Raw genomic sequence first — 14,982 nt, forward strand, 5'->3', positions numbered from 1 at the left:
CAGGACCCAGTTTGGAGCGGTGGCTACTTTACAACACACACAGGGACCATGGGGAACAAAAGTAGCCACCCTCCAGAAGGAAGGACAGTGTCAGCACAAATTCAGAGATGATTTGAGGATCTACAGCCGAGTGATACACAAATGAGATACATTGTTGTTAACAGTTCAGGTACTTGAGTGTATTTTTAAGATTTAACTCCTAAATTTAGTGTTACTTTAAGGTTGTGGTTGTATATGCACTGTATAAGCCAAACCTCTTTTTAACTTTACTTCTCTTTTGGGTCATGAAGTATATTTACTATTCTTCTCCTGTGACCCACAGTCAGCATATAGTGAGTTACTGCCTGCTCAATGCTATCAGCACAGAGCCATGCTGCAGCCAAGAAAGATCCCGATAATATTTTCAGGATCCACCCAGCTGCCTGATTGACAGCTGGCCCTGCCTTTCTAGAGCCAGAGCCAGCTGTGCCTGTCCCCTCCCCATCTGTCCCTCTAATAAATGTTGGAGGAAAAGAAAGGTGAGGGGGGAACCTCTGTGGGGAGCGATGACTGACAGTAACCACTCTGCAGGGAGAGACAGTGAACTGAGTGATCAGAAGTCACACGATTGTTCAGCTCTCGGTATATAGAGCCAGCATGTAACAGCTTAATGTCCAACACTGGCTCTTAGTATTGGGACGAGTACATTTTACTCTCCCAATACTTCTCCTTCAAAGTAATTTGCTTTTCATATCTTGCTCTTTCTGATGTTGTAATATTGCCATATGATCCATGATAAGCGATAAAAAATAGTAGCTCAGGGCATGAAAGGAACATCTTGCTGGCTGCTGCAAATTACATAAAGTAGGCTGCATGCCTTTTTGGACTTTTTTTTGTTCAGGCAAATAAAACACTGCATTTCAATGGACACCAATGGACACCTGGAGTACACAACTCTTCCTATAAAAAGTGCAACCACTGATAACAACTAGGAGACCAAAAAACATGTTTTGTCAGTCTGTCTTTTCATGAGTGATATCTGTCTGTCTTCTTACACTGTCTTGATACTTGTGGAGCTGTTCCATGAATCCGGGGTTTGGGCAGGCTGAAGGCCTGGCATTTTTTACAACTGAAAAGGCTCTGGCAAAATTCAGTTTTTCACTATACATCAAGTAACCGATAATTATTGCTGGAGCACGAGACACTCCTGCATTGCAGTGGACAAGCACCACGCCATCCTGCCAATATAAAAGTGTAGGGTTATATAACATTACATGTACAAAAGTTTCCTTTAGAATATCAAAAACTCCTTAAATAGAATACAAGTATTTGCAGCAACAGACCGTACCGGCTCACCCAGCTTGCTGCGTCTACATTCCTTCACCGTGTGCATAGTTGTGATCTTCCGCCTGAACAAATTCTTCTTCTCGCCTTATGGTATGGTATGTGGCAACCCCGACATATGACTATGCAATTTTTGTTCTGTCTATCCGTATATCTGGTATATTTGTATTGCTGGCTGCATTTATCTTTTTGTTATAAAAATAATAAATTAGAAATATCCAGAATCCACATTACAATCTGATGTGTGTGACCAGCTTAAAAGAGAACGAACTATGGGGTAAGTGTTTTTCCCCATAGTTCTCCTCAGGGTCATGGGAGGACATAAACTAGCGTCCTCTCGTGACCCAAAGCTCAGTATATTGCGTACATTACTGTTGAGATCCACCCAGCTGCGTGAGTGACAGCGGGCTCTGCCTATCTAGAGGATGAGCCAGCTGTACCCGCTCCCTCCCCGTCCGTTCCGCCAGTCAGCGCTGAAGGATCAGAGCTACTACTTCTGGGTCCTGTTCTGCTGCCATTCAGAGAAGGCCTAGTATTTCTATGAAATGAATACTAGGCGTTCCCTGATTGGACGAGGGTTGGTAATGATCTGAAGCTCTTTTTTTTAAAACGATCCTTACCCACTGTGACAACTGTCAATAGTATGGCATGACCGATGAGAAATTTCATAAGCAAGATAAATTAAAGGAGAACTATGGGGTCAGTGTTTTTCCCCATAGTTCTCCTTAGGGTAACGGGAGGACACAAACTAGCGTCCTCCCGTTACCCTAAGCTCAGTATACCGCGAGCTGCAGCTCGCGGTATACTGAGACGCCAGAGCGGATTCCGACGTAGATGACGGGATCCGCCCAGCTGCGTGAGTGACAGCTGGCTCTGCCTATCTAGAGGCAGAGCCAGCTGTACCCGCCCCCTCCCCCGTCCGTTCCGCCAGTCAGCGCTGGCAGATTGGAGCGGGGAGAGGGGAATCCAGCCCTCCCCCTGTCACGGCAGAGAGCCGTGACAGGATCGAGAGGTGAGCGAATGCCGGTATGTGTTCGCTCACCTCCCGATCTACTGAGCTGACCTGTGACAGTCTCATTGTCACAGGTCGGCTAGAACTATGAGGTGAGTGGAAATCACTCATCTCATAGTTCTCCTTTAAATGTTAAAAAATGCTACAATAAGGACATATAAGTTGTATGTTACTGTAAAAAAAGAAGGTATAGATAAGCAAAAGGGTTTGTTAGCAGCGACCAATTAAAGAAAATAGGCTTGCCATCTATGACATGAATTATTTTGTGCTTTAATGAGATAAACTATCCAATTTAATATGAATGTTTTGTACACTTAACAACATCAAGCTTCCATGACTGAAGAATCAACAAGCCAGGTCTATTATGTAGCTGTGCTGAGTGATACAATTATTCAATGCTTTTTATTCTGTCCATACATGTATACAAAACGGAAAACTTCTAAGTGTTAACAGCTCTGTGTAGCCGGAGAGAGGTCATTATGCAAAGCAGGGTTCAGATGGCCTGTAAATTATTCTTCACATGGGAAGAGGATACCACACAAAACAAAGAGCAGTGCAATCCAATCTTCCAAGATGTTAATCTATGATAACTAATCCACACTGGATCTAGTCAGAATTTAATCCCATATAAAGTTCGGCACCCTGCCCACAAACCTTGCTATGAATGAGATGATTATTAAGGTCTTTTGGGGGTTACAGCAAAGGGCGAAATAATATATAGTATTAGTTATGTATAGGGTGTAACATGTAGAGCTATACAAATGGCTACAAGAAACAAAAGTATAACTATTAGGCCTCATTCACACGGAGGTGCACAGCTGTACTGTATCCACGTCTGTGCAGATACCTGTGTCCTGGAGGGACAGGAGGCTGCTGTCTGTAGCCACATGCAGCTGCCTGTACATCTCTATGACAGGACGTGGCTGTATACAGCTACAAGCTGACCCCAACTTGCACATCCATATAGGTAAATATGTGCAAGTTGGACACGTCCCTATACTGTATTCAGGTGTATCATAATATATCATTGCGATAGCTCACTCCCTTTCTGCAGCTTTGATGTAGTAGCCACATTTCCATTGCCTGTACTGGCATAGCCCACCCTATCACACACCAACTGCCTACAAGTGCATCCTCCCTTATACAATAATAGGCAGGTGCACAGCTTAGACCGTTTTGAGCTATTCTCTTTACACCGCCCCCCCCTTTTTTTTCTCGAGTTTTTAACACGGCAGGTTTTTAGTTCTATCCAGGGCGCCATCAAAAGGGACTTTTTCTCACTTTCTGTTCAGTTACAACAGTTTTACTAGACAGGAAGTGAGGAAAAATTTGCAACAGGAACATGCATTTACATCTGACAGGTGTTGCTGTTGAAGATTTTCCCTCACTTCCTGTCTGGTAAAACATTGTCAACAAGACAGGAAGTGAGGAGAAATCTCTCCTATAGAACTCCCAGATAGCAGTAAACACCAGACAGTGGTATTAATCCTTCCCCTTTCTATCCAATACTAAAAAAAGTTTTGGGCTTGACATGCACTTTAATTTATTTGTTTCACTATCTTCTTTTAAAAAAAAAATGTAAGGCAGAATCTCTTAAAGTAGTATTAAACTCTCATATTTTTTTCAGTAATGAATGCAGTTTAAACAAATATACATTGCCCAGCAAAGTATTTCTTTACATTTTAGTCCAAGCATTTACAGTCATCATGTTTCCAAACAGCTCCAACTCTCTCAGCTTGGCTTCTGTAACTTCCTGTTGAGTACAAGATTACAAGGGACAGCGCAGTCTTCAGCAGCTATCCATCTGCTGGGATGGAGAAAGGAGAAGGAAGAGAGCAGGGGAAAGGTTTGTCTTGCCTGTGTGTTTGTGGATATAAACACTGCTTATAATCACACACAAGTGTGGTTACATAGGACCCTGCAAGGGAAAGGGGCCACCCTAAAACAGGATATCAGGACCAGTGCTCAGAGGACCAGTTCATACTGCAGAAAGCTAAAACCTTTAAACATCAAGAAGCAGCATCCATTGTAAGTGGTTTAATCAGCATTCCAAAAAGCTTAAACACCTGTTGACTTTAATATAACTTGCAGGCATGAGAGATCATGTGACCTATCGTCTGGCCCAAACACTGTCACATGAGGGAGGGGAACATTTTATCAACCCTGTGTAAACTCTATTTAAAAGAATTTGGATGCTTGGCTCTAACACGAACAGTAACAGAGCAATAAGGAAATGTGGGGAAGTTCAATATAAGTGGGATGGGGGCTGAGCTTCCCAGAGATTCTGTCACTTTGTCATTAATGGACAACATCACAGAGTCTCTTTAAGACTCAAAATACCGGGTGATCCTGCCAGAAAACTTTCCATTCTAGTTACGGTGAAAAGGGAAGAGGGAGGTTATTACAGTCCAGTCCTAGAGTGAAAATGTTGCTTCTTTGTAAATACAGTACAGTGTCAGGGTTTCTTACCCTTTCTTGTCCAGTAGCTTGGAGCATGGCTTCTGTACTCTTTGGTGCCCTCTTATTACCAAACCCGTTAACATCATCATTCTGCAACCCACTAGCAAAACTCCTGGCAAATTCCTGTCTCAGAGCGATGATGCAAACGCCAGTTCACTTTATAACCTGCAGCTTGTCCATTCAGTCTCAGTCCTTGCATGTGTTCTCATCTACCAAGTGCTCTGCAGTTCTTCCTGTTCTCTGTATATGATCCTGGCTCTGGCTCACTAATCTCCTGGTTTCTGACTCCGGCTATTGTTTAGTTCATCCTGCTCTCAGTGTTGCCTGACCTGGTTGGGCTTACTACCTGCTTTGGCATCTGACCTCTGGCTTGGCACTGACAACGACCTGGACTTACTCCATTGGTTTTCGTTGTTTTCAATAAACTCCTTTTATTTTTTAAGCCTGTACTTTGGTTGCTGTCTGGTTTCTTTGTATCCTGACCGTAAGTGAACATTGTCTTCCTTTTACACCTGGTTTCCCCTGGCTCTGGCTGGGTTCGAAAAAACAGATGAAACTGTTTAAATTTCATCTGAGCCGATCGTGCCAGATTGGGGGTAATCTGATTAAAACATGTCCATTTACATCAGATTCCACACAGAAACACATGGGGTCCAGCAGTTTCAGTTTTAATAAACTGTTCGGACACGGATGTCACATCGGTGACATCCGATCCGTACTGCTCTGATCAGCAGAGGATCTGTGCATGGATCCTCTCCTGATTAGTCCATGTGCAAGGGGCCTAAGTGTTCAGCATAAGTCCCCATGTAGATGAGGTCCTGTTTCCAGCCTAATGAGGATAGGTGAGGAGGAGCTGGATCAGGAGTACGGAGGGCTACTGATAGCTGGATGAGGAGGGACAGGTTAAGATCTGATGAGGGATTTACATCCTATCATATCCCATATGCAGAAAGGTGAGTTCAATCAGTAGCTCAGGTAGGCTGTAAGGCTGTAGCAAGCAGTAGATAAATGCAAAAAAAAAAAAAAATGTAAAAGTTACCAAAAAGGTAATTACTTACCTCTGTCACCGCCCCTCGCTCCTGTCTGAAGATCTGGAACTGCTCGAACGGCTGAGCAGGATGATGGGGAGGGCGCATGCGCAGTAGAGATCTTCGGCGGGGAGGAGACACAGTGTAAAGCTGGCCACAGACCTTACAACCATCGCAAGACTTTTGTCTTGCAATGGTTGTAAGGTAATTAAAAAAAGGACGATCTGCCCATCTTGGGGCGGGCTTCCGATGACCGCAATGCTGAACGGGCAGTGTGCGCTTGCGCACACCGGCCCGTGCGGCATTTATCTTACAAACATGCTACACACCCGCCGAACATCGTACGATTCTCGGCAGGTTTTCGAACATGTCCCTAAGATAAAAGTCGTGCGACCGCACAGTAAAAACGGTTGCACCCCTTCCACACACCTTGCGATAATCGTACGATCGCGGGAATTCCCGTGATTATCGTGCGATTATCGCAACGTGTGCGGGCACCTTTAGTCAATGCATGCAGAGGGAGCGTGCACATCGAACAGACACCGTGGGACACAAAAGACACAGTAGTCAGCGCTGGATCAGAGACCGGCACTAGCACTGAAGGGATTACTGAATACAAGTGAAGGAAGAAGATGATCGGATCAAGAGGCATCATTTAAGGTAAGCAAGCATTAGATATGTGCAAAAAGGGAGGGAAAAACATTTTTGACTTTAATGTCACTTTAAAGCAGCATGGCGGGGGGCGGAAAAGATTTGTAACTTTAATGTCACTTAAATAATTCCAGCTCTACAAATAAATTGATATTGGGTTGTATATTCACTTGAATGAGTGTTGCTGGGTTTTTTTCTGCTACAAAAACAGTGGTGTAACTGTACAAAATGTCCTTAATAATCCATCATTGTTGCACTACTGGACAGTAAAACAATAACTGTACTACAGGAAAAATGAATTGTATGTGGTCCTGTGACCAGGCTCTTTAATGGAGAACTATGAGGAGTGAAATGCACTCATCCCCATAGTTAGAGCCAACACGTGACAATGCAGCTGTCAGACGTCGGCTCTATTGATCGAGAACTGAGCGAGCGATCACATACTGCTGATTGGCCAGTTCCTGATCTTGTCCCTGCAGGAGGTATTCCCCTCTCCATTCCTCCAGCGCTGGCTGGAGGGATGGATGGTGGAGGCAGAGTGGCGGGGTGGATCCCGACAATATTGTCGGGATCTTTCCCGGCCGCAACGTGGCTCTGCACTGTCCGCCCGCTATGTGCTGAGTTTTGGGTCACAGGAGAATGCCCTCCTGTGACGAAAGAGAAGTAAGGCCAAAAAAAGTCTGGCCATAGTTCTTTTTTAAAATGAAGAGTGCTGAACTGTAATCTAGGAAAATAAAGAGTATGAGAAATTCTTACCTCCTTTTTTGTTTGGTCTATGAAATCAAAGCACTCTGGGAAATAGGAAGTGATGTCAGTCTCAGGAAGATCAAGGATGGAAAGCTTCCTATAAGTAAATTCATTTGGAAATACATTTTCCACACCATAGGCTACATTCAAAATATGGGTGACCTAAATAATGAGAAGAGAAATAAAAAATGCTAGAGGTATTAAAATAAAAAAACACCATCAAACTGAGAAATGTTTCTCTGCGGTGCAAATATGCAGCACTAAAAACATTAAAGTAGTATTAAACTCTCAATCTTTTTGATTAATGAATCCAGATCGAACAAATATACATCGCCCCACAAAGTATTTCTTTATATTTTCGCCCAAGCACTTACAGTCATCATGTTTCCGAACAGCTGGCTTCAAATCTCTCAGTTCCTCTTCCCTGAACGTCCTGTCCGGTACAAGATCACAAGCGACAGCACAGTCAACAACTGTCCATCTACAAGTTTAGAGAAGGGAGGAGAGCGGAGAGCAGGGAGCTGGGAACTGGCTTTCCTTGCTGTGCTTGCATGTTTATGGACGTCACAAGTCCTGTAGCACCCCTTACCGGAAATCCCAAAGAGGTTAAACGGGTGCTCAAAATGACAGCGGATGGCGCCGCACATAGAACAACTTTGGATGAGGATGTCACCAGCACACCATATTCCGAGTGACATATCATTAAATGGATTCGCACTGACCCATGTGTTTTTGTCGTGCCTGGTGTGCTGGTGACATCCTCATCCAAAGTTGCATGTTTATGGAGACACACACAGCATACTAGCACACGCAAGGGTGGCTCCACAGGACCCTTCAACGGGAAGGGCCACCCTAAAACAGGATATCAGGGCCAGCCCTCAGGAGACCAGCTGGTTCTACAGGAAACTAACACTTTCACACATCAAGGAGCAGCATCCATTGTAAGTGATTTAATGTGTTTGAAATGGCTTAAAGATGTTTGATGTTAATATTACTTTAAAGTTGATCAATCTAAAGGAGATCATTCAATCAGATTGTATTGTGAATGGTTACCTTTAAACTGTAAATAATTTAAATGAAGGGTGCCTCATTTGGCTGTTACAATGTGAGAGCCCAAATCCTGCAAAAAAAAAAGAACCTCTATATTTTAACTATTAAAACATTTATAGTATGACTGAAGAAATCTTCAACAACTCATCTCTACTTAGGCCCCTTTCACATGGGCTGATCAGGAGAGGACCCCTGCATGGATCCTCTCCTGATCACAGCAATATGGACAGAATGGCACCACTGTGACATCCGTGTCCCTACAGTTTTTTCCTCCATGTTTTGACGAAGGAAAAAAAAATGAATTTACTGGACCCAATGCCAGTCTATGGGGAATCAGATGTAAATGGACCCCCGATCCGGCACAATACAATCTGGCGAAAAAGTTTTCTGGACCTGGCTGGAGGTGGGGATAACCGGGTGTAAACAGATGCTCACAGCTGCCCATATACTTGCATTGGGCATCCGATCAGGTCTGTCTGAAAAACTGACAGGCGGACCCGATCGGAGCGACCGTGTGAAAAGGGCCTTAGAGAGAAGGAAACAGTGTAGATGATATGTGGAGGGTTCTTCTCCTGTGACTTCCAGAGTGGCACCTGATGCTGGGAACCTAACCTGGATAATAACCTGAATGTACCTGCTGACCATATATAAATTAGTAAACTGATATAGAAAATCAGTTTTGATACAGAGAAGATATCACGTGGTTACCTACAGGATAAATATTACTGCTCTGACTACCTTACAATAAATTGGATGGTTTGCTATGTGTCACTGAACTTTGCATATTACACTAGTACTATACAAAACACAAACTGCTGATAGCTTAGCTCACGGCTTCTCCCTGCAGAAAGTGGTGATTGTCAGTCACTGCATCCCGCAGGGATTCCCCCCTCCCCTCTCTCTGTTCCTCCAGCACTCATTGGAGGGACAGACAGGAGAGGGGGCGGCACAGCTGGCTCTGGCTCTACACAGGCAGAGTCAACTGTCAATCAGGCAGTGGTGTGGTTCCCAATCATATTGTTGGGATCCTTCATGGCTGCAACGTGGTTCTGCGCTGTCAGCATATAGTGGGTAGTAGACCTGGGCTGAGTGACACTATGAGTTGCATGGTCTCATTGGTTATAGCCATCAGTTTTCCATCGATAATTGCCGGATAACCAAAGTGTGGACAAAAGTCCAACATGGTGCTATGCATTTATCAAGGTACATGTGTTATATGGCCGTTTAATGTCTAGTAATATTGAATCATTCTAGGGAGAACTTTAATTTTCATTACATCCCACTCTCTTATCTTGCAGGGTTTCTTCTTCCCAAAGTATATGAAATACATGTGTTATAGCCATGAAAAGGCTAATTTTTACCTTATATTTTTTTAGTACATCTAGGTCCTGTGCAACATCTTGCGAACCTAAAATCAAATAAAATGAAATAGATTGCATAAGAAAGCCTTGTTTATAAAGGTCATTTTAGTTTCCTATCCGTTCTCTATAAGTGTTGATTACATGTAACATATCACTACAGCTACTATTACAGTTGACCTCCATAGCTTTACAGAGGATTGTCAACAGTGTAGGCAACAGAATCATCACTGACTCTCATATAAGACAGCACACTCTCTGAGTGCAGAGCTGCCAACTCATAAAACCATCATCAGTAATTCTGACCAGCCAGTAAAGACAAGAAAATTGGCAATACAATAAGTATTCAAATGCCACAAAATGCCAATTGACTAAGCACTCATCAAGGACATTCATCAAATGTCCTTGATTTATGATAGAGTCCATCAAATGTCCTTGATTTATGATAGAGCCCATCAAATGTCCCTGATTAATGATAGAGCCCATCAAATGTCCTTGATTTATGATAGAGCCCATCACATGTCCTTGGTTAATGATAGAGCCCATCACATGTCCTTGGTTAATGATAGAGTCCATCAAATTTCCTTGATTTATGATAGAGCCCATCAAATGTCCTTGGTTAATGATAGAGTCCATCAAATTTCCTTGATTTATGATAGAGCCCATCAAATGTCCTTGGTTAATGATAGAGTCCATCAAATTTCCTTGATTTATGATAGAGCCCATCAAATGTCCTTGATGAATGATAGAGTCCATCACATTTCCTTGATTTATGATAGAGCCCATCAAATGTCCTTGGTTAATGATAGAGTCCATCAAATTTCCTTGATGATAGAGCCCATCAAATATCCTTGATTTATGACAGAGCCCATCAAATGTCCTTGATTTATGACAGAACCCATCAAATGTCCTTGATTTATGATAGAGCCCATCAAATGTCCTTGATTTATGATAGAGCCCATCAAAAGTCCTTGATTTATGATAGAGCCCATCAAAAGTCCTTGATTTATGATAGAGCCCATCAAATGTCCTTGATTTATGATAGAGCCCATCAAATGTCCCTGATTTATGATAGAGCCCATCAAATGTCCTTGATTTATGATAGAGCCCATCAAATGTCCTTGATTTATGATATGATATGTTTATAAATTCCCCTGCATGCCCAAAATCGGTCAAATATGACACATAGGGGGGAATTTATCAAAACTGGAGCAAACAGAATCTGGAGCAGTTGCCCATTGCAACCAATCAGCATCTCTCTTTAGTTTGCTCAGGTAAGATTTGAAAATGAGAGAGAGAGGCTGATTGGCTGCAATGCAAATCTGCTCCATTGTGTCTGCTCCAGTTTTGATAAATTCCCCCATAATCTTTTTCTACATGCTATTATCAGTTCAAGTCATACCGTATATGAATGTTTTCTGGGCCTTTACATTTATTGAAGAAGAACATTCCAAATGCCAAAAAAGTATTTCTGTTTCTACAACAAATAGTTGGATCTCTGGTTCCCTGTGCTTCACTGAGACAAGATGTACATACGACTAAGAGAAACAACCTTCAACCTCGGATTTGCTGATCTGCATACTAGCTTTGAGTCAGTTATTCAAGTTGCATTAAAGCTAATGGGCCAACATAACACTAACCCAATTTGCATTTTCAGGAGGACCTCAGCAATGGCAGCACTATTATTTCTCTCATAACACATTCACTTTACCTGCAGATATTTGGCCATCCAAGGTTACTTATATAGGTGGTCCAAACATATGCCAACTACCCATCTCATGTCAGGGACACTAGAAATGATGTTAGTATGCTCAATCAGTAAGCTCCAAATACACATCACTAAAGCTGGCCACAATGTGGGCTGAACAAAAAAATATAACAGATTCCTCCATCCACGTTTAAACAGCACGGATGGACAAATCTCCTGCTGAGCTGTTGTATTCCGACAGCGATGAGTGTGCCACTGCATAGTGACAGGCCACCGTCATGTTTGCACCCGAAGCGATTTCTTGATCGAAGGATGTTGGATGGAGGAATGCTAAAAGGGCCACCTACTGAGCACATTTTGTCCGGTTCATCAAGGACCAGCTGAAATCTCACAGTGTACGGCCAGCTTTAAGTTGTCAGACAATTGCTCCTTCCTACATGCCTAAACAATACACAGGTAACTATTCAGTGGGAAGATGGAGAGTGAAGAGCCTTCTCTTCAGATGATCTGCATGTTTATGGGTATCTACATTCTTCTTCAGCAGCAAAAGTGTTCTTGAAGTTGTTTAAAAATGTTGGCAACTATGGAATTGTATAGATATTGCAATCAGTAAGTGATCCTGAACGTGAGGCAGTTCGTGTGGTCTAATCTCGAGTCTAACATCACTGTGAAGAGTTTTAAGCATAAAGGTCTGTCCAGTTTAAACTGATGTTTCAATTTTTGGTAGCTGCTAGAGTTAAACTACATGAGAGATGCTGGAGTTATATTCTTTTATTCTCTTCTATGGTAGGATTCTATTGGTGCGATCCAATTCTAGGATTCTATTGGTGAGATCTCCTTGCGTTCCTGGGTCGGCTATCCTGCTGTGGCTAACATGAGTGTGTGGTCACATTCTTCCTCTTAGGCTGCGTACCGCATGGACATAGAATTATGTAAATAGTGGATGTTTTCAGAACATTCGATTTTCTCGATGAACCTAATTCCAACAATGAATGTGGTTTTTGTTTGGGAAACTCCATTCATTTCAAAATCGAATGTTGAAATCAGACGAATGTTTGGACGACATTTGTCTCCAATAGCATTATTCAATGTTCTGACAAGATTTTTCTTAAGAATGTGATACGGAATTCTAACCGCGTATACCCAGCTTTACACTTTTTATTTCATCACGTGACGCTTGTCACAAGAGGCACTGAAACACACAATGGTGGCCAGGAATAGAGTCAGGTATTATGGAATTTTCACTGCAGAAGAACCTTTGGCAAATAAGAAGCCAGTGGTGGATTCAGCCTATTGAGTTCCAACTATAATTAAAATATACCTTTTAGGTGGACTGACCCTTAAACAATGACAATTGCTTACTTTTAGGTTTCTGATACAAACCAAAAAAAAAAAAGGTATAATCGAATGTACACAATGTCACACTTACCCAACAATAGCCAGGGCTTGATGACCCCCAGCTGCAGGTCCATGCTAAGGTCCTGCACATATCCACAGGCTGGTCCATCTTGTTGATCTGGATCATCCACAACATGCACCAGTGAATCTTTCCATGTCTCTATGATTCTCTTTCCTGATAGTGTTGTAACTCGAGTGCATTGTTTCTTGAGTCTGTTTTTAGAGAACCCTTTGATCTCATCACCAAGTGAGTGCATCACATGAGCAATCGCTCTACAATGTACAGAGGAGACGTGTACCGACAGCAGACACTGCGAACCAAGCTCACATCTGATCCCTTCCTAGTCCTGGGCGTTCATTCAAGTGTTCCTGGATGACATAACAGAAGCCTTGTTATTGGTTATTCTGTCCCCAGCCTTCATTGGCTGCTTCGCAGAAGGCAGAATGTGAAAGCTGGAACTGCAGATCTGGTTCCTTCAGTGCATATTGTCTGTGCGACACGCTGATTGATCTCTGCTCAGAATAGGAAACTTTTTGACAGCTTGTTTTTATTTATATTACAAAAAAAGAATAAATCAAAAATATATTCTTTACCACTTACATGTCCCTTAATGAACAAACAAAAACCTATGAAACCAGGCAGATAGAAGCTCCCACTCATACTAGTAGCACACGGGAATGTGCGCAAAATTGCACATTTTTGCGCACGTTCATGCAAGCAATCAGGCACGATTCCGCGCGGGTCAGGAGTCGCCAAGGTGTGAATCGATCATGCTGTGGGTGCCATTATTTTCTAATGGCACCTGAGTCGCGTCGGGCGGATCGCGCGATTTCCGGCAGCTATTCCGCCTGTGCTTCCGAACACTAAAACAGCTGCGCGTTGTGTATAGCATAAAAAAGGTACTTGTACCTTTTCTCTGCGATTGCCGTGCGGATGTCACCCCATTGAAATCAATGGGGCCGCGCGGCAATCGCTGTCTGCATTTTACAGGACCGCACGACGTGCGTCCCAGGTGTCGTGCGGTGTAGTGCAGGTGTGAACCTAGCCTGAAGGCCACCCTGAACGCTCCAAGCAAAATGTGCGTCTTGGTGCATCTTGGTGTGTGTGTCAAAAAACGCACAGCTTATACTGCTGCATTATTTACCGCACGTAGGGCAGCCAGATGAAATGAATGGGTTGTCCTATGCGTTCACACCCTGGATTAGTGTCAATGGGGGCTAAAATATGACAACTTAAACAATGTGTATATTTATTCAGGAAAAAAATGTACGGCTTGTTGACACTATTTCAATACATCAACGCGAAGGGACATAAAAAATGTGTTTTCTATCTGCCCTGTCATACTAAAACCTAATGAAGGGGACCCTGCGTGGCCCCAAAACTTTGTTTTGTGACAGTCTGCATCAATAAAGATAATGGATTATTGACACAAGACATAGGTGTGCTGGTGACATTTATCATATATTCTATCTACCCTCTTCACACCATAAGCCCCCATTCACCCCTGAGCATTCTGCTGCACGCTTCCCTAGGGTACACAGCTCAATGTGAAGAATACCATTATTCTCAATGGTGCTCATTCATTCCCGTGCGTTGTGTCGCTTGTAGTTGCAAAAATTCATGAGTTTGTTTTTGTGCAGAACGGTGCGCTTTGGCCCCATAGACCACCTCCTTCTCCTAGTCAATAGCTTTCCATTGGCTAACACAAAAACATGACACATTGGCTAACACAAAAACATCCAAGCCTGAAAATGCTATAACAAAGCACAAATACGCTTGAAAATTGTGCGAAAATGTTCACACTCATGAATGAATGGGGGCTTATGCTGCGTTAAGGTGAATATTTGCATATTTCCCCTCACTTCCTGTTTATTAGTAGAGTATGGGAAGACTAGAACATAAGGCAATTTTTTATTATTGTCTGTGTCCCTGTTGCAGATTTTCCCTCATTTCCTGTCTGGTGAATCCATTGTTACCATGAGAGGAAATCTCTACCAGAATCCCAGATAGCAATAAACTATGACCGCAGTTCAAATCCTTTTGACTCTATCCCAAAAAACTAAGGGGGGAATTTATCAAAACTGGAGCAGACAAAAACTGGAGCAGCTGTGCACAGCAACCAATCAGCTTCTGGCTTTCATTTTCAAATCTTAACTGAACAAACTGAAGAGTGAAGCTGATTGGCTGTCATGGGCAACTGCTCCAGATTCTGTCTGCTTTCCAGTTTTGATAAACCCCCCCCCCCC

General features: G+C 42.9%; 1 protein-coding gene across 1 annotated transcript; it reads right to left on the reverse strand.

Annotated features, from left to right (window-relative positions):
* Window positions 1–817: 817 nt before the first annotated feature.
* Window positions 818–13,100, reverse strand: DUSP19 (dual specificity phosphatase 19). Its single transcript, XM_018559498.1, has 4 exons — window positions 12,767–13,100; window positions 9,633–9,679; window positions 7,231–7,383; window positions 818–1,217 (listed from the first exon to the last, which is right to left on the reverse strand). Exons 1-4 carry the CDS (start codon window positions 12,990–12,992, stop codon window positions 993–995), a joined length of 651 nt encoding a protein of 216 aa, XP_018415000.1. The 5' UTR covers window positions 12,993–13,100; the 3' UTR covers window positions 818–992.
* Between the last annotated feature and the right edge of the window lie 1,882 nt (window positions 13,101–14,982).

The sequence above is a fragment of the Nanorana parkeri genome, unplaced genomic scaffold, assembly GCF_000935625.1.
Source record: "Nanorana parkeri isolate BGI_ZX_2015 unplaced genomic scaffold, ASM93562v1 scaffold400, whole genome shotgun sequence".
Lineage (NCBI taxonomy): Eukaryota > Metazoa > Chordata > Amphibia > Anura > Dicroglossidae > Nanorana > Nanorana parkeri.